The sequence below is a fragment of the Cetorhinus maximus genome, chromosome 14 (assembly GCF_964194155.1).
Source record: "Cetorhinus maximus chromosome 14, sCetMax3.hap1.1, whole genome shotgun sequence".
NCBI classification, from domain to species: domain Eukaryota; kingdom Metazoa; phylum Chordata; class Chondrichthyes; order Lamniformes; family Cetorhinidae; genus Cetorhinus; species Cetorhinus maximus.
In genome coordinates, this window is record NC_135892.1 from 41,812,288 (window position 1) to 41,834,064 (window position 21,777).

At 42.9% G+C, this 21,777-nt stretch overlaps 1 protein-coding gene across 1 annotated transcript in view; it reads right to left on the reverse strand.

The window, feature by feature from the left end:
• LOC144689615 (synaptojanin-2-like) overlaps positions 1 to 21,777 on the reverse strand; it is a 283,459-nt gene that overhangs the window by 256,884 nt on the left and 4,798 nt on the right. The window contains 1 exon segment of the mRNA XM_078556842.1: positions 4,565 to 4,651. Coding sequence (XP_078412968.1) covers positions 4,565 to 4,651 — 87 coding nt within the window.

Genomic DNA, 21,777 nt, shown 5'->3' on the forward strand with positions numbered 1-21,777 from the left:
TTATGGTGCAAATAGGCTCTTCAGCAGTACACCAAAGATGGAAGATGCAATGCTAGCAGCATTTCAAGACTGTTTGTATATAAGACCCAAACACCTGCATGAGAGAAGAATTATAAACAAAAAGTATGAGGACACCTTTTGGGTGCTATAACAAGCAATGGGAGTTGGGCAATTATGGAAGGAAATTGAACCAACAGGTGCTTCAAATATGATTCTAAGAATTATTATGCATTGAATTGCCCAAAAATGAAAAAAAAAAGGGTTTTTGAGACAGCACATGACATGAAAGGTGAGGAGGACGATACTGACCAATCAGAAGGAATCATATTGATCACCAGAAGCTTCAGTCCAGTAATGAGTATCCTAGTTGTAGATTCATTCAATTGCTCAGTTCTAGATAGTGGGTGTACATCCATAGTATGTGGGGTGGGCTGGCTAAACTGTTACATGGATTCTTTAAATAAGGAATAATGAAGTAAAGTCAAAGAATATGACAGTTCTACTTGTTTCAGGTTTGGTGATGGTAACACATGAAATCATAAAAAGAATAGTAATTCCATGTAAAATGGCAGGGGTGAATCAGTATCAGTGCTGATGTGGTATCAAGTAAAATACCTTTACTGTTAAGTAACGCTACAATGAAAAAGGCCCAAATGAAATTGGACATGGAGCATGATAAAGCAATTGTTTTTGGTAGATCTGCAAATTTGCAATTTACACAGTTAGGACATTTTGTATTCCTTTAAGGCCTATCATCTCTATACAAAATGTTAAAGAGGTATTAATGACAGCTGGGGATAGGGATTTAAAGGGAAAAAGAGCAAATTATTACCAAACTACATTGACAATTTGCTCATCCCTCTGGCCATTGGTTGAAGATTCTGCTAAAGAATGCAGGGGTACTTGGATGAGGAATACACCAGACTTGTTCAGGATAGTAGTGAAAAATATATTTGCAAAAAGTACAGGAAAACGACATCGTGACCAGTAGTACGTCTTCCATTGGCAAGAGACATTAATGAAACTGTAGCAATGCACCTCAAAGTATGGGATAAAGGAAAGAATATTTTTCTTCTACATTTTGTAGACATAGTGACTAGATTTAGTCTGTCAGCAGTAATTATCAATAAAATAATGGAAAGATGGGTAGGAATGGGGCTGGGAGCACCAGCTAAATTCTTAATGGACAATGGAGGAGAGTTTGCCAATGAAAAGAGTATATGTGAAAATTTGAATATTGTAGCAATGCACACAACAGTAGAGAATCCTTTTAGCAATGGGATATGCAAGAGGAATCACGCCCATGATTAGCGAAATGCTCTGAAAAATTTGAGCTGACCAAGCGAATTGTAAATTGACGACTGCTCTAGCATGGGCAGTACATGCAAAAAACATGCTCCAGATGATTGGGGGGGGAGCTACAGCCCCTATCAATTAGTTTATGGCAGGAATCCTTCAATAATATGAGACCATCGCCCAGCTTTGGAGGAGTTACCGTTAGTTCAATTTTTGCAGAACATTTGAATGCCATGCATGCAGGGAGGAGAGCATTGATTAAGGTGGAGGTTTCAGAAAAAATCAGTAGAGCTTTGAGATATCGAATCTGGCCATCAGAAATTAATTTTAAGCCCGGGGACATGGCGTATTATAAAAGAGAAGAGCAGAAAGGATGGAGAGGCCCAGGAAAAGTCATAGGCACTGATAGCAAATCGATAATCCTGCAACATGGCAACCAAACTGTTAAAGTGCATACCACGCACCTCACTGGCACTGATTAGACATGGATGGAACCTGAACAGAGGATGGGTGGAAACTGAAGATGCACCATGCACACAGCACACATATGCCAGACCTGCATGAACAACAGATTGTGGCACATAACAGGCTGAGAGTAGACCAAATGATGGTCAAGATCAGGATCACAAAGATCAACTACCAGAAGTTGAACTAGGGTGGCATATGTACCAGAAGGGGCTAGTGAGTGGAGGGAAGCCATCATAATAGAAAGGGCAGGAGAGGCCACAGGAAAAAACAAAAACTGGCTGAATGTACAAGACTAGGGGCAGAATATCAGATCTATGGATTAGCAGAAAAAGAAAAAAATGTGGAAAGCCAGGAAACATTAGTGTAAGTTCAGAAAGTGGGTCTACTGGTGATTACAGCCAAGGGGAAAAGATCAAGAACTTGTGAAAAGTCATCTAGTCAAAACAGTGGTAGTCATCCAGATAGGGACAGGAGATTTAATAGGGGACATAGTTTAACAAGAGCAAAACCAAAGAACAGGCAAGGAGCCACACAAGAAGTAGGAGCCCCTATGATAGAGAAGCTGTAGTGGCTACTAACAAGTTAGATGACAAATTGGTAAAAGAGACAAAACAAAAAGAACTTGGCAGTTGGAGAGTGTTTGGCATTTACACAGGGGTGCCAGACAAAGGACAGCCAGCGTTGTCCCATAGATGGATATGTACAGAGAAAGTACTTCCCGATGGTACGCATAAGGCTAAGGCCTGACTTGTAGCTCAGGGATTGAGGAACAACTGGACGACCAGGAAGTTACAATAGACTCCCCAATAGCGGGGAAAGTAAGTTTGAGGACTTTCCTAACACTTTTAGCGCCAAACTCATGGGAATGTAAATCCATTGATGTCAAATCAGCATTTTTGCAAGAGGAGTAATTTCAAAGAGAAAAACTCTTAAAGCCTCCAAAAGAAGGTGGAGAAATTATGGAGGCTAAATAAGTGTTTACATGGGTTAAACAATGCAGGGTATGGTATTTTTCAGTTAGGTCTATCCTACTAAAAGTTGGTTGTCTTCAGCTAAAAGCAGATCCAGCAATATTTTATTGGTACAATGAAGGAAAACTAGCAGGCATTTTCTTAATTCATGTAGATGATTTTCTGTGGGGAGGGGGGGATCTGTGACATTTGAGAAATTTGCAATAGATAAAATCATAAAGGAATTCAAAATCGGAAGTCTGGCTCTGGAGCTTTAGGCAGACTAAGTTGGGAATAACCCTAACTCAACAGTCATACCTAGAGAATGTTATTAAGATCCTGATAAATTTGGCCAGACCTTCACAGTGGAAAGACTCAAAAACCAGGGAAGAATTAGATCAATTAAGAAGCTTAATTGGTCAATTAAACTGGTTAAGCACACAAACTGGATGCGTGCTATGATGTATTAGAAGTGAGCACCATGCTGAAATATGCTATTGTTGGGGAATCGCTAAAAGCAAATAAGACATTGACAAAATTAAGTTTCCAGACCTGGGTGACCCAGAAGGGTGAAATTAGTCATTTTTAGTGATGCCTCATACACAAACCTTCCTGACGGTTATTCAAATACAACAGGATTCATTATATTTTTGGTGGGAAGAAATGATAAATGTTGTCCATTAGCCTGGGAATCGAAGAAAATAAAGAGAGTAGTTAAAAGCACCTTAGCTGCAGAGATACTTACTCTGATAGAAGTGACAAATATGGCTAGGTATTTATCGAATATCTTAAAGGAACTCCTATGTAAGGGGCAACCGGGAGAAAATGTACCTATAGAATGCAATGTAGATAACCGTTCGTTCTGAGACAAATGTCCATTCAACAAAGAGTGTCGCGGAAATGAGTTGAGGATTGATCTCGCGAGCATAAAAGGAGATGTTGGAAAGGATGGAGATTTCCAAAATAAAATGGGTCGGTGCAAGTCACCAGTTGTCTGATTGTTTCACAAAAAGAACTGCTTGTCCAAAGAAATTGTTGGAGATCCTCGAAGTGGGACATCTTGTTTTATAATGAATCATGAGATCACAGAAATTTTCATGTTGCAACCTTATTAGAATTTTGTTTTTGTTTTCAAGAGGTGGGTATGGAGTATGTTAAAGATTGATTGTATTAGAAGATATCATGTATTAACATTTTATATTTTCTTATGAATAGTTTTTGTATGCATACTAATTTAAAAAGGGAATCTGTCAGTACCTAATAGGTTCTGTGATGGGTGTTAAATACCTGGTAGTTTAAGGTAATGAGGTGAACAGGCTTTGGGTATTAATTAATTATACTCAGATGTGTATATAAAGAAGAGTCAGCCAGCACTGGGGAGAGGGTGTTACAGCAAGTTCTGTGGCAAGCAATAAACAGTCTCCACCAAAGCATCCTCATCTCCATGTCTTCTTCACAACCAGGCTTGGGAATCACCAACACAAGCGAATAGGCCTAATTAAATAGCTCTTTCAAAGAGCCAGCAAAGGAAAAACGGGCCAAATGACCTCCTTCATGTTCTGATTTTTCAATGTGCAGCAGTTAGAAATGAGATAGAATTTTCAAAATATAATAATTAAGCAGACATTAAAAATGAAGTTAAAAAATCCCCATGCAACGTGCACTTTAATAAAATTAGATTGATAGGTTGTCATGGCAAAGAAAAGTGCTATCCAGAACTTGGTATTAAAATAGATCCTGGCAATTTATAAAAATGGGTACATCCTTGCTAAATGTAACAAGATTCTAGCTTTGACCAATCATGTTCCATTAGACAAGTGGAGGTTCTACAAAATCATCTATCCACTTACCCCTCTTTATACGGAGTACACCTAAACAGCCATATGCATCCATTATTTTCACATAATTACTCTTCACAAACTCCTTCTCCTCAGATGCTGAAAAAACAAAAACACCTATGATGCATTTGACATGTGGAATCTAACTTAATTCAGACAATAATGATGTTAAATGATGCAAGAGTTTTAGCATCTATTTCCATAAAACACAACTCAGAGTACAAAGAAATGTTGTGTAATACAAGAAATATGATCTGCTTGATCATTTCACCTCCCCTCCATTTTAAAATTCTTATTTTCATTCATTCTTTAGCTTTCTCCGCCATTCGCAAGCTCAGTAGGTGACCTATTCCCAGCATTGGGCACCAGGAAATGAGACCTGGATTGACTCAACATCTACTTTAGGCTCCATTAAGGGCAGCATTAACTTTCTGTTGGTTCTTCCATTACCAGCATTGCTGAGTTAGGAAAAGTCATCATGCTACATATTGCAATTTTCATTGGACCTTCACAGCCAGGTAAGATTTTTAATTCTTTCCGTCTGGCTTGAATATAAAACCAGGTCTCAGATTTGAAGGGGCAAAACAGTACTTCTTGATATTGAGTTTAAATTCAGAAGAGTTCTGCAGTGAACACTTCCATTAACCTTCAGCTAATCTCATGCTACACAGTGCCAGGCAAATCAGGGGATGTATAATGGAAACTTTTACTTGAAATTTAATCAGTGAAAACATTTCCACAATGTTAATGCTTTAGCCCAGCTAATTGGGTAGAGGTTCCCATCATCACAGTGGCCTTGACTTTAACATTTCAAATTAATCATTGGAACACAAATTGTACGCTGCTGTTAGTCCATTGTCTACAGGATCTGGTTGATTCTGTCACAGTCCCAGGTCTATGATTTGCACAATAGGGTCAGATGTCAATGAAGCCCAGATGCCAATAAGCAATTGCTAATGAGTGCAGACTCTACATCATTACATACAAAGTTAAGCATTACATCATACACCAACAAACCATGATGTTGTGGTGCTAGCCATGGCTCAGCAGTAGCACTCTTGCCTCTGAGCCAGAAGGTTCAAGTTTCACTTCAGAGACTCTAGACTGACACGCCAGAGAAGTACTGGCCAAGTGCTGAACTCTCAAAGTTTTAGTTGAGATATTAAACCAAGGCCCCTTTAAGTCTACATAAAAACTATTTCAGAGTTGCAGAGTCTAATATTTATCCCTCAGCCAACTTCACCAAAACAGATAATCTGGTGATTATCACATTGTTGTTTGTAGAACCTTGTTATGCACAAATTGGTTTCTACATTTCTGACATTACAACAGTGCCTATTTAAACGCATGTCTTTTTTTTAAACAATTCAGTACAGTTTCTGGTCAGTGGTTTCTCCTCATTTTCTCTCTCAAAGCCTTCATAATTTTGAACACTTTTATCAAATTTCCTCTTAACCTTCTCTACCTGGAGGAAAACAACACCAGTTTCTCTGGTCTCTCCACCTAACCGAAGTCCCTCAACCCTGATACAACTGTAGTAAATCTCTTTTACACTCGCTCAAAGGCCTTGACATACCTCCTAAAGTGTGGTGCCAAGAATTGAACATAATACTCCATCTGAGGCCTAACTAATGCTTTATAAAGGTTTACTATAACTTCCTTGCTTGGGTACTCTATGCATCTATTGATAAAGCCAAGGATTGCATATGCATTTTTAACAGCCTTATCAACTTGTCATGTCATCTTCAGTGATTTTTGTACACACATCCCCAAACCTGTTGCTTCACCACCTTTAAAACTCTACTTAGTTAATATTGCTCCTCCTTATTCTACCTATCAAAATTTATCACTTCACACTTCTGAGTGTTAAATGTCATCTGCCATGTGACTGCCCTTTTCACCAGTTTGTTAAGCCCTCCTAAAGGCTGTTACTAACCCCATCATTTACTACATTTGAGTTTCATGTCATCTGCATATATTGAAATTATGCCCTGTATATCCAAGTTCAAGACATTAATATATATCAAAAACATCAATAATTCTAATACCAACCCCAAGGGAAAACCACTGTGTACTTCCTTCCAGTCTGAAGAACAGGCATTCATCACTACTTTCTGCTTTCTGTCCCTCAGCCAATTTCATATCAACACCACCACTGCCAGCACCATTTTAATTCCATAGCCTTGTGAACACTCAAGCTTTTGCTCCAGGTCTTTATGGCCATTTTGTACTCATCTCTGAGCACTGAATACACAAGAAAACTCAGCCTCTGTGTAACACCAGTGAGGTGTGGAGTTGAGGTTAAATCAGATCAGCCATGATCTTGTTGAATGGTGCAGCAGGCTCGAGGAGCCGAGTGGCCTGTTCCTGCTCCTAATTTGTATGCTTGTATGTAACACCCTGAACTTAAGGAATCCAATGGTGGTGGATTTATGCATTTTAAGGAATCAGAATATTTAAAATTTGCATAATTCTCTTTGTTGCACAATATTTCAACTTAGAAAGCCAGAGAGGAAAAAAAGACAAATACTACGTAAACTAAAATAGGTTCAGAAAGTTCATTTAAAATGCTTTCTTCACAAGAATGTTTAGCAAACTGGAGAAGGAGGATAAATAGAGGCATGTACCATTTCCATCACAGCAACATTGTACACAAATGTTTGAATGCGATTTATATCATTGCATCTGTGATTGTAAGAAAACAGAAAGAGCCCGGCACTTTGTCATAAAGACTGTGACACTTAATGCTGAAGGAAGTGAAGACTTGATGTAAAATGCTAGCAATGACTTGCATTAAAATACTGCACAATCTTTGAACATTTTTATCCACGAAAATTCTGAAATGTTACAAAGATTACTATAGAAGCTTGATTTAGAAGCCCCCATTTTAGAAACATAGTTGGTGTTCAGTGAATTTTATTTTGATTTAGAATCCTTTCGAAACCTGTGTGCTATTTTCCGCTGAGATGCCTTGGAAAGGATATGATTCTATGAGAGTATACCATTTACAGAAAAGAAATATGACAAAAAGATAAGGGCTGTCATTTCAACAGGTTCATCTTTGGTTATAGGCACTAGCATAAAACAGTATTCATACTGTAACAAATCACAAAGTATTTCGCAGCCACAGCACAATTGAATACAGAGCATTTTGAAAGGGATTTCAAGGAAAACCAATAGAAAATGCAGTTGAAAGCATATGGTTTGCAAGTAGAGAGATATGGCAAGGTGGCAGGGATTTAGGATGTAATTCCAGAGTGAGGGAAGTGAGCACCAAAATTTATGTTAAAAATCCATCCATTGACCGGGCCTTTGAATTCTTTTTTCCCCTGTTCCTACCCCAGCACTCAAGTTCCTTCATAACCTAACTGGTATTCATTTCACCTTGTGAAATCTTCTAAATATTTACTTAAACGAGGAGCTCTATAAAATAGTAAATTGATAAGATTGTTGCTGTCGTCCTTGCTGTTGTGACCTTTCAGGTAAGCCAATGTGCATGATGTGTATATGACAGGCCCACAAATCAGACAGCAGATGAGTGAGAGCTACAACTCTATCCATGAGATCACCCACAACTTGATACGATTTCTTGTAATTAACAACTGTATATAAAAAGTTAAATGATTCTTTTGGGGTTTAATGCAGGCTGTCATAATTACAGAACTGAAATAGTATGCATTATTGAAATAAATATTTCCATTGGTAGGGTAAAATTTTGAGGGGAAAGTATGCTGTAGTCTTCTTTTTGCCCTTCGACCTCCTGCCCACACCTCACCCTTGCCCTCCACCACCAAATATCACGATGAGGCCAGTTCTGCCTTCATCCAACAGGAGTGAGTGAGTAGTGATCTAGGACAGAAATTACTAATCTCTCTCCTCAAATTTGCTGAGTCCAACACTTGCTACTGCTACCCTAATAGATCAAATATTAATTCTGGAACTTTCTCAGCCTGTACGATATAGTTACACTTTGAGTGATGGAGTCAACATTCAGCCTTCTGTGGAGCTTGTAGTAGTACCTCTTTTTTAAGCCATCAATGAAGATTCCAATGTTTATTGTCTGTCATTCATCAATTACTGTGAAATAGTATATTTATAGATTACTAAAATTGCACAACCTAAGGATCTTGGCATGTTGATTCAATACTATCGGTCTCCCTGGATGAATAAAGAGATAGAGAGTAATATGAAGCAGCAAAGGGATGTGCATGACAGATTTCAGGTTGATAATACAAATGAGAATCAGGCTGAGTATAGAAAGTTCAGAGGGGAAGTGAAAAAGGAAATAAGAGAGCATGAGAAGAGGCTAACTGTTAATATAAAAGTGAATCCAAAAGTCTTTTATGGGCATTTAATTGGTAAAAGAGTAGTTTGAGGACAGGTGAGGCTGATCAGGGACCAAGAAAGGGGCCTATACATGAGACACGAGTACTTTGCTTTGTCTTTACCAAGGAAGATGATGTTGGTGGAGTCACAGTGAACAAGGTAGTAGTTGAGATGCTGGATGGGCTAAAAATTAATAAAGACAAGGTATTAAAAAAGGTTGGCTGTACTTATAGTGGAAACATTATCAGGACTAGATGTGATACATCTAATAATAGAGGGTAGTAGGGGAGAAAATTGTAGAAGCGCCAGTCGTAATCTTCCAATCCTCCTTAGATGCAAGGGTGGTGCCAGAGGACTGGACAACTGCAAGTGTTACATTCTTGTCAAAAAAAGGGTGCAAGGATACACCCAATAACTAGAGGCCAGTCAGTTTAAACTGAGAGGTGGGAAAATCTTTAAAAACGATAATCCAGAACAAAATTAAGGCACAAGGACAACTGTTGATTAATTAAGGAAAGCAGACATGGATATGTTAAAGGCCAATAAAGTTTAATAAATTTGGTTGAGTTTTTTAATGAAGTAAGAGATGGTCAGTGAAAGTAATGCAGCTGATGTGGTATTTGGACTTCCAAAAGGAGTTTGGTAAAGTGCCACATAACAGGTCATCAGCAAAGTGAAGTCCATGAAATAAAAGGGGAAGTGGCAGCATGGATACGAGATTGGCTAAATGATAGGATACAGAAAGTAGTGGAGGAAGCTTATTTTTCAGACTATAGGAAGGTAGTAGAACCATTACTTTTCTTCATATATATTAATGACTTGGACTTGGGTGTACAGGACACAATTTCAAAATTTACAGATGACACAAAACGTGGAAGTATTATGAATTGTGTGGAGAATAGTGATAGACTTCAAGAGGACATAGGCAGGATGCGCATGTGACAGATTAAATTTAATGCAGAAAAAATGCAAACTGATACATTTTTGTGGGAAGAACGAGGAGAGGCAATATAAACTAAAGGATATAATTCTAAAGGGGACACAGGGACACAGAGATTGGAGGTATATATCAACACATATCGTTGATCGTGGCTGGGCAGGTTGAGAAAATGGTTTAAAGGATTCTGGACTTTATAAACAGGGGCATAGAGTATGTAAGCAAGGAAATCATGATGATTTTTAAAAATATACTGGAATGGTCTCAATTGAAGTATTGCGCCCAATTCTGCACACTGCACTTAATGACAGATGTGACAGTATTAAAGAGGATGCAGATGAGAATGTTTCTCCGGATAAGAGACTTCAGTTACACGGATAGATTGGAGAAGGTGAAGCTGAGAGGAGATTTGATATAAGTGTTCAAAATCATGAGTGGTCTAGAAAGAAATGATAGGGAGAAACTGTTCCCATTGGCAGAATGGTCAGGAACCAGAGGACACAGATTTAAAGTGACTGGCAAAAGATCCAAAGTTGATATGAGGAAAAACTTTTTCAAGTAGCAAGTGGTTATAATGTGGAATGGGTGGTGGAAGCAGACTCAATTGTGGCTTTCAAAAGAAAATTTGGATAAACACTTGAAGGGGGGAAAAAGTTGCATGATCACAAGGAAAGGGTGGACAAGTAGAACTAGCTAAATTGCTCTTGCAGAGAGCCGGCACGGTCTTGGTTAGTCGTAGGGTCAAACTGCCATTGTGTGGGAAAATAATTAGAGTGTCCATTTTATTTCTGAGTGGAAAAGCACTCAGCAGAGCTTCATCTCCAGATGTTATCTGTGAATAAGACTACATGCATAAGACCCTGCCTGTCTGCATCTGGCTTCAGGGGGAGTTTGGTGAAGTGGCTTTCAAAACAAAATATGTAGATGTACTATAAGGATTGTCTCAATGGCAAGTTATCATTCCACTTTAAATTGGATCATTACCCTCTGCTTCATAGTATAGTTGATATTACTTCGGTCCAGATTTTCACTACCAGTAGCTCATATTGGAAATTTTCCCAACTCACTAGATCCATCTCAGTAAAAAGTACCCCAAATTGCGCAATTTTCACTCCGGGTGGTGGGGGGGTGGGGCCATGGGATCAAGTTGGGCCCACTTAACCCAGAAACAGAGCATAGGCTGCCACATGGATAGGCGAGTGCCAAGATGGGCTGCTTAGGAAACCTCACCCCGGTTCTCTGGGACTTCGCCCAGTTGTTTCAGAAGCTGTCAGACCTTCAATCCTCACCACCACCCAACCCCATGCTCCGTCATGCTCTCATCCCAACCCAATATTAACTCATGCCCCCAATCACCACCATGGCATCTCACACTCTCCATGCCATCTCCATAGCCACTCACTCAGTATCCACCATGGTCAAACCTCAGGAGCCATATGGAAATGAAAAAATAAACTTCTAACAATCTGATACAGCTCTCACTCACATAAAAACTCACTTTCATATAAACCATTCAAAACTTTTAATCTCAAATGGTTAATTTCTTATAAAAATAACCTTTATTCTGACCCCACATAAAAAACAGCTAATCATTTAAGGGCCTTTTTTAAACAGTCAGTCAAATTGTGAACTCAGAACTCCCTGCTGAGATAATTGTAGCTTTTGAAACTCAGCCTCCCGTGCAAGACCCAGCAGTGATTCTTTTCTTTTTAGGCACCACATGCTGAGTGAAATGGTTGTGCGGTATACATTATAAAAACTCCATTCCCTCTTCTCCTTTTGCGATTTCTTCCTGCCAGTTTCTCGGAGGGTAGTTGAAACCTTCCACAATTATTATTCCATGCCTGTTGCTCTTCTCATAGATTTTCCTACATATTTATTTCTCCAATCGTCTTCCACCATTTGGTCTATAATATTCTCCTGTTAGAATGATAAATCCCTTTTAATTCAATCCATATGGATTCCGAATCTATTTTACTGCTCATTAATTTCTTTTCCCCCTATTGCCATCATGTTATATTTAGCTAGTATAGCTTCTCTAACTCCTCTCCCTCCTTTCTAAATGTGTTACAAACTGCAAAGTAAACTGCCAATCAATTCTCTACGTAACCACAGGGTGAATTTTACACTTTGCAGCAGTGGGATCAAGAGTGCGACCTGGAAATGCGTGGTTTTTAAAGATGTCGAATAAAGCATTTATCAACCAATTAGCAGCCACCCAGCAGGAAGTCAGCCAACAACCAACAAGGTGGCTGGGCACCTGGGTGTCCTCGGGCTGGCATGGACAAGATGGGCTGAATGGCCTCCTTCTGTGCTGTAACTTTTCTATGGTTCTATGGTTCTATGGCAGTGCACCCAATCGGGGTTCAGGGCAAGGGCAAGGGCAAGACATCTGGGGGGGTTGTGCAGCAGGGTGAGGGGGTAGTGGTGCGAAGAGGGGTCAGACCATGAACTCGGGGTTGGTCACAGCCACCCATTTAAAGGCACCCTCAAATGGGTTGGTAGCAGTTGCACACAAACTGATGGTCTGGAGGCAGAAGTTTGGACCAAGGTGATTTGTAAATCCATTGATCTATTGAAGCAGCAGCAGGTAAGAGCTTGTTTTCAAATTTTGGAGACTATTTTGCCAGCAGTGTATTATTCAGGATAAAAACAAACTGGGTGACCGTTTTGCAGAACAGCTGCGAACTGTCCGCAAGAATGACCCAAACCTCCCTGTCGCTTGCCTTTTTAACACTCCACCCTGCTCTCTTGCCCACATGTCTGTCCTTGGCTTGCTGCATTGTTCCAGTGAAGCCCAACGCAAACTGGAGGAACAGCACCTCATCTTCCGACTAGGCACTTTACAGCCTTCCGGGCTGAATAATGAATTCAACAACTTTAGATCTTAAACTCCCTCCCCCCATCCCCACCCCGTTTCTTCCCCCTCCCTTTTGTTTTTTTCAATAATTTATATAGCTTTTTCTTTTCCCACCTATTTGCATTATTTTTAAACCTACAACTAATACCTTGTCAGTCTTTCCACCCCACCCCCACTAGAGCTGTACCTTGAGTGTCCTGCCATCCATTCTTAATTAGCACATTTTCTTAGATAATATCACCACCTTCAACACCTCTTTGATCCTTTTGTCTGTGACATCTTTTGATTATCTGCTCCTATCACTGCTTACTTGTCCCTACAACCACCACCCTCCCCCCCAACTTCTCTCCGCCCCCCACCCCCCCACCTTAAACCAGCTTATATTTCACCCCTCTCCTAACTATACTCAGTTCTGCTGAAGGGTCATGAGGACTCGAAACGTCGACTCTTTTCTTCTCCGCCGATGCTGCCAGACCTGCTGAGTTTTTCCAGTTAATTCTGTTTTTGTAGTGTATTATTCAGGACCCTTGCTAGGAAGCAAAGAACATTTGAGTACATCTATTCCATTCCCCTTATGAGCAACAAGTGTTTAGGAAAAGACTCGCATTCTACCCTTCAACTCTCTTTGTCTCTCCACAGAGGCTGTGTGACAGAGAGAATGGAGGGAGCAGCTGCTGAGGGGCCCAGACTGAGGACGGCCCCATGGTTTGATGATGATTCCCTTTGAATACTCCTCCAGGCTGAGTGATAGACGGGAGGTCTTCATGCCTGCTGATGGAAAGAGGAGACCACCCAGCCAGACCAAAGCAGCCTGGGCAGAGGATGCAGAGATAGTGAACAGCCATAGGGTTGTCTGGTTGCAATGCTGTAAAAGGCTCAATGATCTCTTATGATCTGCTAGGAGGAGCGTGTAACCATTTTGCATATGGACCTATATGGGAGGGTCTGGTATAATGTGTGCCGAGTATGGGATTCACGAGTGTCTTGACCAATTGTACAAGGTGGTATGAAGCAGAGATGCCACTCTGCATGGCATCCAGGGAATCAGGGGGTGGCTTCTGAATTGCAACACCTGTTAGTTAACAAGGAACATTTGAGAATTGTTTGCCACAGTGACAAAGGACATGTTGGGCACACAATTTGTGTGAGAGGATGCAGTGGCATAGTGTTATTGTCACCAGACTAGTAATCCAGCGATCCAGGGTAATGCTCTGCAGACCTGGGTCTGAATCCTACCACGGCAGATGGTGGAATTTGAATTTGAATTAAAAGTCTAGTGATGACCACAAACCATTGTCGATTGTCGTAACAACGCATCTGGTTCACTAATGCCCGTTAGGGAAGGAAACCTGTGTCCTTACCTGGTCTGGCCTACATGTGACTCCAGCCTACAGCAATGTGGTTGACTCTTAAATGCCCTCGGAAATGGCCTAGCAAGCCCTCAGTTGTATCAAACCACTACAAAGTCCAAAAGCAATGAAACCAGGCGGACCACCCAGCATCAACCTAGTCACTGGAAATGACAACAGTAAACTCAACCCCGTCGACCCTGCAAAGTCCTCCTTACTAACATCTGGAGGCTTGTGCCAAAATTGGGAGAGCTGTCTCACAGACCAGTCAAGCAGCAGCCTGACATAGTCATACTCATGGAATCATCGTATCTTACAGAGAATGTCCCAGGCACCACCATCACCATCCCTGGGTATGTCCTGTCCCACCGGCAGGATAGACTCAGCAGAGGTGATGGCACAGTGGTACACAGTCAGGAGGGAGTTACCCTGGAGTCGATCTGGAAGTCCCCAACATTGACTACGGACCCCATGAATCTCATGGCACCAGATCAAACATGGGCAAGGAAACTCCTGCTGATTACCACGTACCACACTCCCTCACCTGACAAATCAGTACTCCTCCATGTTGAACACCACTTGGAGGAATCATTGAGGGTGGCAAGAGCACAGAATGTGCCCTGGGTGGGGAACTTCAATGTCCACCACGAAGAGTGGCTCGGTAGCACCACCAAAGACCGAGCTGGCCGAGTCCTAAAGGCCATAGCTGCTAGGCTGGGTCTGCAGCAGCTGGTGAGGGAACCAAAAAGAAGGAAAAACATACTTGAGCTCATCCTCACCAACCTGCCTGCGTCAGGTGCATCTGTCCATGACAGTATCAACAGGAGGGACCATCACACAGTCCTTGTGGAGACAAAGTGCTACCTTCACATTGAGGATACCCTCCATCGTGTTGTGTGGCACTACCGCCGTGCTAAATGTGATAGATTTTGAACAGATCTAGCAACTCAAGACTGGGCATCCATGAGGGGCTGTGGGCCATCAGCAGCAGCAAAACCGTACTCAACCACAATCTGTAACCTCATGGCCCGGCATATCCCCCCACATTATCACCAAGCTAGGGGATCAACCCTGGTTCAATGAAGAGTGCAGGACACATGCCAGGAGCAGCACCAGGCATGCCTAAAAACGCAGTATCAACCTTGTGAAGCTACAACATAGGACTACTTGCGTGCCAAACAACATAAGCAGCAAGTGATAGACAAAGCTAAGTGATTCCACAACCAAAGGATCAGATCTAAGCTCTGCAGTCCTGAATGGTGGTGGACAATTAAACAACTCACTGAAGGAGGAGGCTCCACAAATATCCTCATCCTCAATGATGGGGGAGTCAAGCACATCAGTGCAAAAGATAAGGCTGAAGCATATGTACAAATCTTCAGCCAGAAGTACCAAGAGGATGATCCACCTCAGCCTCCTCCGGAGGTCCCCAGCATCACAGAGACTAGTCTTTTCAGCCAATTCGATCCACTCCAGGTGATATCAAGAAACAGCTGAAGGTACCGCAAACTGCAAAGACTATGGGCCCTGACAATATTCCGGCAACAGTACTGAAGACTTGTGCTCCAGAACTTGCCGCACCCCTAGCCAAGCTGTTCCAGTACAGCTACAACATTGGCATCTACCCGGCAATGTAGAAAATGGCCCAGGCATTTCCTGCCCACAAAAAGCAGGACAAATCCAACTCAGCCAATTACTGCCCCAGTCTACTCTCCAACATCAGTAAAATAATGGAAGGGGTCATCAACAGTGCTATCAAGCGGCACTTACTTAGCAATAATCTGCTCACTGACACTCAGTTTGGTTCTGCCAGGGCTACTCAGCTCTTGACCTCATTACAGCATTGGCTCAAGCATGGACAAAAGGACTGAACTCCAGAGGTGAGGTGAAAGTGACTGCCCCTGACATCAAGCCGCATTTGACCGAGTGTGGCATCAAGGAGCCCTAGCAAAACTGGAGTCAATGGGAATCAGGGGAGAAAACTCACCATTGGTTGGAGTCATGCCTAGCACAAAGGAAGGTGGTTGTGTTTGTTGCAGGTCACTCATTTCAATCCTATTAAACCTCTATAGGAATTCCTCAGGGTAGTGTCCTAGGCCCAACCATCTTCAGCTGCTTCATCAATCACCTTCCTTCCATCATAAGGTCAAAAGTGGGGATGTTCACTGATGATTGCACAAAGTTCAGTACCATTTGCAACTCCTCAGATACTGAGGCAGTCCATGTCCAAATGCAGCAATACCTGGACAACATCCAGGATTGGGCTGACAAGTAACATTCATGCCACACAAGTGCTGGGCAATGACCATCGCCAACAAGAGAGAATACAACCATCGCCCTTTGACTTTCAATGGCGTTACCATCCTGAATTCCCCACTATCAACATCTTTGGGGTTACCATTGACCAGAAACTGAACTAGACTAGCCATAAAATACTGTGGCTACAAAAGCAGGTCAGAGGGTAGGAATCCTGCAGTGAGTAACTCACCTCCTGACTCCCCAAAGCCTGTCCACCATCTACAAGGCACAGGTCAGGAGTATGATGGAATACTCTCCACTTGCCTGGATGAGTGCAGCTCCAAAAACACTCCAGAAGTTTGACACCATCCAGGACAAAGCAGCCCACTTGATTGGCACCCCATCCACAAACATTCACTCCCTCCACCACCAATGTACAGTGGCAGCAGTGTGTACCATCTACAAGATGTACTGCAGAAACACACCAAGGCTCATTAGACAGCACCTTCCAAGCCCACGACTGCTATCATCTAGAAGGACAAGGACAGCAGACACATGGGAACACCACCACCTGCAAGTTCCCCTCCAAGTCACTCACCATCCTGACTTGGAAATATATCACTTTTCCTTCACTGCCGCTGGGTCAAAATCCTGGAACTCCCTTCCTAACAGCACTGTGGGTTGGACTGCAGGGGTTCAAGAAGGCAGCTCACCATCTTCTCAAGGGCAACTAGGGATGGGCAACAAATGCTGACCTAGTCAACGATGCCCACATCCCATGAATTAATTTTTAAAAACTATTGAAAGCATGATTTTTCCACACCTAATTCATTACAATGTTCCGTTTTATTTGCAGAAAAGGGCACATAATGCCTGAAAGAGAGCCAGGACTGGAGGTGGTCAACCCAACTCGTCAATTCTCACCCCTCTAGAGGAGGAATGCTACCATTTGGCCAGGCAAGCTTGGAGGACAGCTCCGTGGTGGTGAGATTCCAAGGGTGCATAGATCTTTCCTGAAAAGATAGTGTTGAAAGGGATGGAGGGGTTGGAAACTAGGTGGTAGTGGAGAGGGAGCATTGATGGCTTTGGATTTCGGAGGCTTGTAGAATTTGGGGAAGCATGTGTGTCTCAATGTTGAAGGGGCAGATCTTGGAACCTTGGTTACCATCTCTCGATGGTGCCAGCGTGTGTTTTTAGGAAGCTTAGGTCTGTGAAGTCATCTCAGATAATGACGATGTCCTTCATACTCATGGTTTGTTTCCCCCGACAGGGGAAACACCAGCTCTGAGGGACCAACATTAACCTCGAAGGAGGAGGAAGCCTAAAAGGTGCACAGTCACATCCTTTCTCTGCATCTAGCGCCAGTGCAGATACAAGCACCTCTTGGGGATGTGCAACTCTGCTGAAAGGAATCCACGCACTTGTGCGAGCACATCACAGTCACCAGACTAGTTGTCAGAGACTGAGGTAGTGCAGGCCTCTGGCGATCCGAGGAGTGTTGGAGGTGAACTAGATGCCCCAGATTGATGACAAGCCTCTGTAGCTGTCCATCAGGCAGCAGATGCTGACATACAGTGCGAGGTACATAGAGATGTACCAGAAATTCCAGATGGACTACTGCTCTGGCACAGACAGTGGAGGGGTCCAGCTAGACCATGAATGTTGTGATGACACACTCTTCAGAACGCACGGCTTCCTCCATTGAGAGACTGGTGACTGTCATGGAGGGCCAAACCCAGCAGCAGCTCATTGATGGGTTATTGGGTATGTGCTCTGACCTGCATTCCATTGCCTTGACTCTCAGCTCCAGGGCCGAAAACCAGAGCGAGGGAAACAAGGTGCCAAGAGTCAGAGCCAGGTCCTGGTTCCTCGGAGGAAAGCAGGGACAAATGAACCTCACAGCTGCAGATGAACAGCTGCTGCCACCATCGGGGAGGCACCTTTCTGGGCGCTTCTCATGGGGATAGCCTCTCCCCTGCCCCTCTGCCATTGACATAAATGCCTCAGAGTGCCACGGAGACAGGTGAGCCTTCTGCCACTGTGGAGGAGACCCCAGCCACTCCAGGAATCTGACAGCCTCAGGCAGCCAGAGGATATCCGCCATGGTCATCCCAGGCAAAGAGGCGTAACATTTAGCAGCCTGTCTCCAGCATAGCTGGCGCCGAGAAGGGAGCATCACACCATAGCACCCAGAAGAGATTTAAGAAAACACCTCATTAGTCACACATGGGTTCACGATGGTGATTGAATAGTTTTGCTAGGTGTGAAGTTTGATTTATTTTGTAAATAATTTTTCTTTGCACTTGAGGCTCCAGCTATGTTAGTGCTTCATGTATGTGATGTGCTGGTTTAGATTTGCATTGACTGCATGCTCTTAAGGGAGTTTGTGCTCTGTGATCGGCCTCATTTGGTAACTCCACATTGGTACATGCACAGGCAGCCCTAGTTGATGAATGGGAGATACCAAGAAAAGGTGAGGGCGGTCGAGATGGTCTCAGAGATCAAATTGCAGATTGCTAGTTAAACCTTTGCATTTTTAGCAAATCTCACATCTCCATGGCATCCAAAGTATCCTGCACAGCTGACTAGCATGGCTCAGCCTCATCCTCAGACTCATCAGAGCTTGGGGCTCGCTTCGTTACATCCTCCTGTACCAGGGCTTCCCCTCTCTGAAGCGTCAGGATGTGCAAGGCACAGCATACCACGACCATAAGTGAGGCTCGAGCGGGAGAGTATTGAAGAGCGCCAGCTGACCAATCCAAACATCAAAATCTCATTTTGAGCAGACCAATGGTCTGATCAATGACAGCCCTGGTAGAAGTGTGGCTCTCATTGTACCTCCTCTCTGGCTCATTGCATGGATTTTGGACTGGTGTCATGAGCCATCTCTTCAGGGGGTATCCTTTGTCACCCAGAAGCCAGCCATCCAGGTGTTCTGTTCCACAGAACTTCTCTGGGGGCGTCAAAGTATGTAGGCATCATGACTGTTGCCAGGATAGCATGCACACACCTGCATAATCCTTTGCCTGTGGTCACACACAATCTGCACATTGATGAAGTGGTAACCTTTTCTATTGACAAATGCCCCTGGCTGTCCCAATGGTGCTTTAATTGCCATGTGTGCAATCTATTATCTCTTGCACCCTTGGAAATCCAGCCATGGCTGCAAAGCCTCTGGCTCTCTCCGTTTGACTGGAGTTGTCATTGGTAAATGAAATAAATTCATCAGCACGCCTGAATGTAGCATCTGTAAAAACCTTTATATAGCAATAGGCGTGTGTGTTGATTTTGGATTTGCAATTTGACATCATCACGCTGGATTTTACCCATGCGTGGGATGGCAGCGGTCCTCATTTCTCAATGCAAAATTCACCCCACATTTCAGTTATTCCTACTATATCCAGATCCAATCTGTAAATTATTATTCATTTTTTGAATAATGTACAAACAGTTCAAATTGGTTTTTTTTTATTCCTCTCTCATTTTTAGTAGTTATTTTACCCTGATGCTCAATGACTAAATCTGATCTCTGGTCAGTCATGTTATCCTTCTTCCATCCTTTACTCCCTTTTTCTTATTCTTTCCTTGTTAGGTTTCTGTCATTTCTAGCTGGTTCCTCTCCCATGTCACTAGTTTAAGATTTTATTTATAGCCCTAGTTATCCTTTCCATCAGGACTTTGGTCCCCACCTATTCAGGTGTAGCCCATCCCAATTGTACAGCTCCCTACTGTTTCAGGACTGATACCAGAGTCCCATGAAATGGAAACGCTCCTCCCCACACCATTCTTTAATTACATGTTGACTTTCCTAATCTGTTTGTCCCTATGCCAATTTGCATGTAGATCAAAGATCCTGCTTTTCAATTTACTCCCAATTCCTGATACACCCAGAGCAGGACCCCTACCCTAATCTCTGCTACACTGTTGGTTCTGGTATGGACCATGGCAACTGCATTCTTCCCCTCCTGAATGTACATAAACCGATTGTTTAACACAACTTTAATGTAATGAAATGTCCCAAGGCGCTTCTCAGGAACATCATAAAATAAGAATGTGCCACTGAGCTACATAAGAAAACATTAAAGCCAAAGACCAAAAGCCTAGTCAAAGAGATAGCTTTTTAGGAGTGTTATGAAGGAGGAAAGGGAGGTGAGAGTTTAGGGAGGGGAATTCCAGAGTTTAGGGCCTGGGCAGCTGAAGGCACAGCCACCAATGATGGAGTGATTGAAATCAGGGTTGCTCAAGAGGCCAGAATTAGATTTTTTTAAATTCCTCCTTGGGATGTGAATGTCGCTGGTGAGGGCATTTATTGCCCATCCCTAATTGCCCTCAAAAAGTTGGTGGTAAGTCACCTCGAACCGCTACAGTCTATTTGGTGTAGGTGTATGTAACAGAGTACTATTGGTGAGGGAGTTCCAGGATTTTGACCCAGCAGTAGTGAGGGAGCAGCGATATAGTTCCAAGTTAGAATGGTGTGTGGCTTGGAGGAGAACTTGAAGGTAGTGCTGTTCTTATGCATCTGCTGCCCTTGTCCTTCTAGGTTGTAGAGGTCACGGGTTTGAGCCTTGGTGTATTGCTGCAGTGCATCTTGCATATGGTACACACCATTGCTACTCTGTGCTGGTGGCAGGAGTAAATGTTTAGGGTAGTGGTTTGGTGCCAGTCAAGTAAGCTGCTTTATCCTGGATAGTGTCGAGCTTCTTGAGTGCTGTTAGAGCTGCACTTATGCAGACAAGTGGGGAGTATTCCATCACACCCCTGACTTGTGCCTTGTAGAAAGCGGACAGGCTTTGGGGAGTCAGATGATGAGTTACCCGCTGCAGAATTGCCAACCTTGACCTTCTCTTGTAGGCACGGTGTTTATATGGGTGGTCTAGTTATGCCTCTGGTCAATGGCAACCCCAGCATGTTGATGGTGGGGTCAATGATAATGCTGTTGACAGTCAAGGGGAGATGGTTGGATTCTCTCTTGTTGGATATGGTCATTGCCTGGCACTTGTGTAGTGCAAATGTTACTTCCCACTCATTAACTAAAGCCCAAATGTTGTCCAGGACATGCAGCAGATAGACACAGGCTGCTTCGGTATCTGAGGAGTTAGGAATGCACAGTGTTCAGTACCAATCATCAACAAACATCCCCACATAGGACCTTATGATGGAGGGAAGATCATTGATGAAGCAACTGAAGATGGTTGGGCTTAGGACACTACCCCGAGCAACTCCTGCAGTGATGTCCTGAGGCTGAGATGACCCGCCTCAACAACCGCAACCATTTTTTTTGTGCTAGGTATGACTCCAATCAGTGGGTGAGTTCCCACCACAGCCGCCCCCGCCTCTGCCCCCACCCCACCCCCCACCGATTCCCTTTGACTTCAGCTTTGCAAGGACAACTAGTGGTATTCACCACTAACAGGATGCTGCAGTCAAGCCAAAAAGACTTTCTGCTATCACACAAATGAGTAATGCGTGTATGAATTTCAGTGCCTGTATGATGCTAGATGTGTGGGTTGTACGT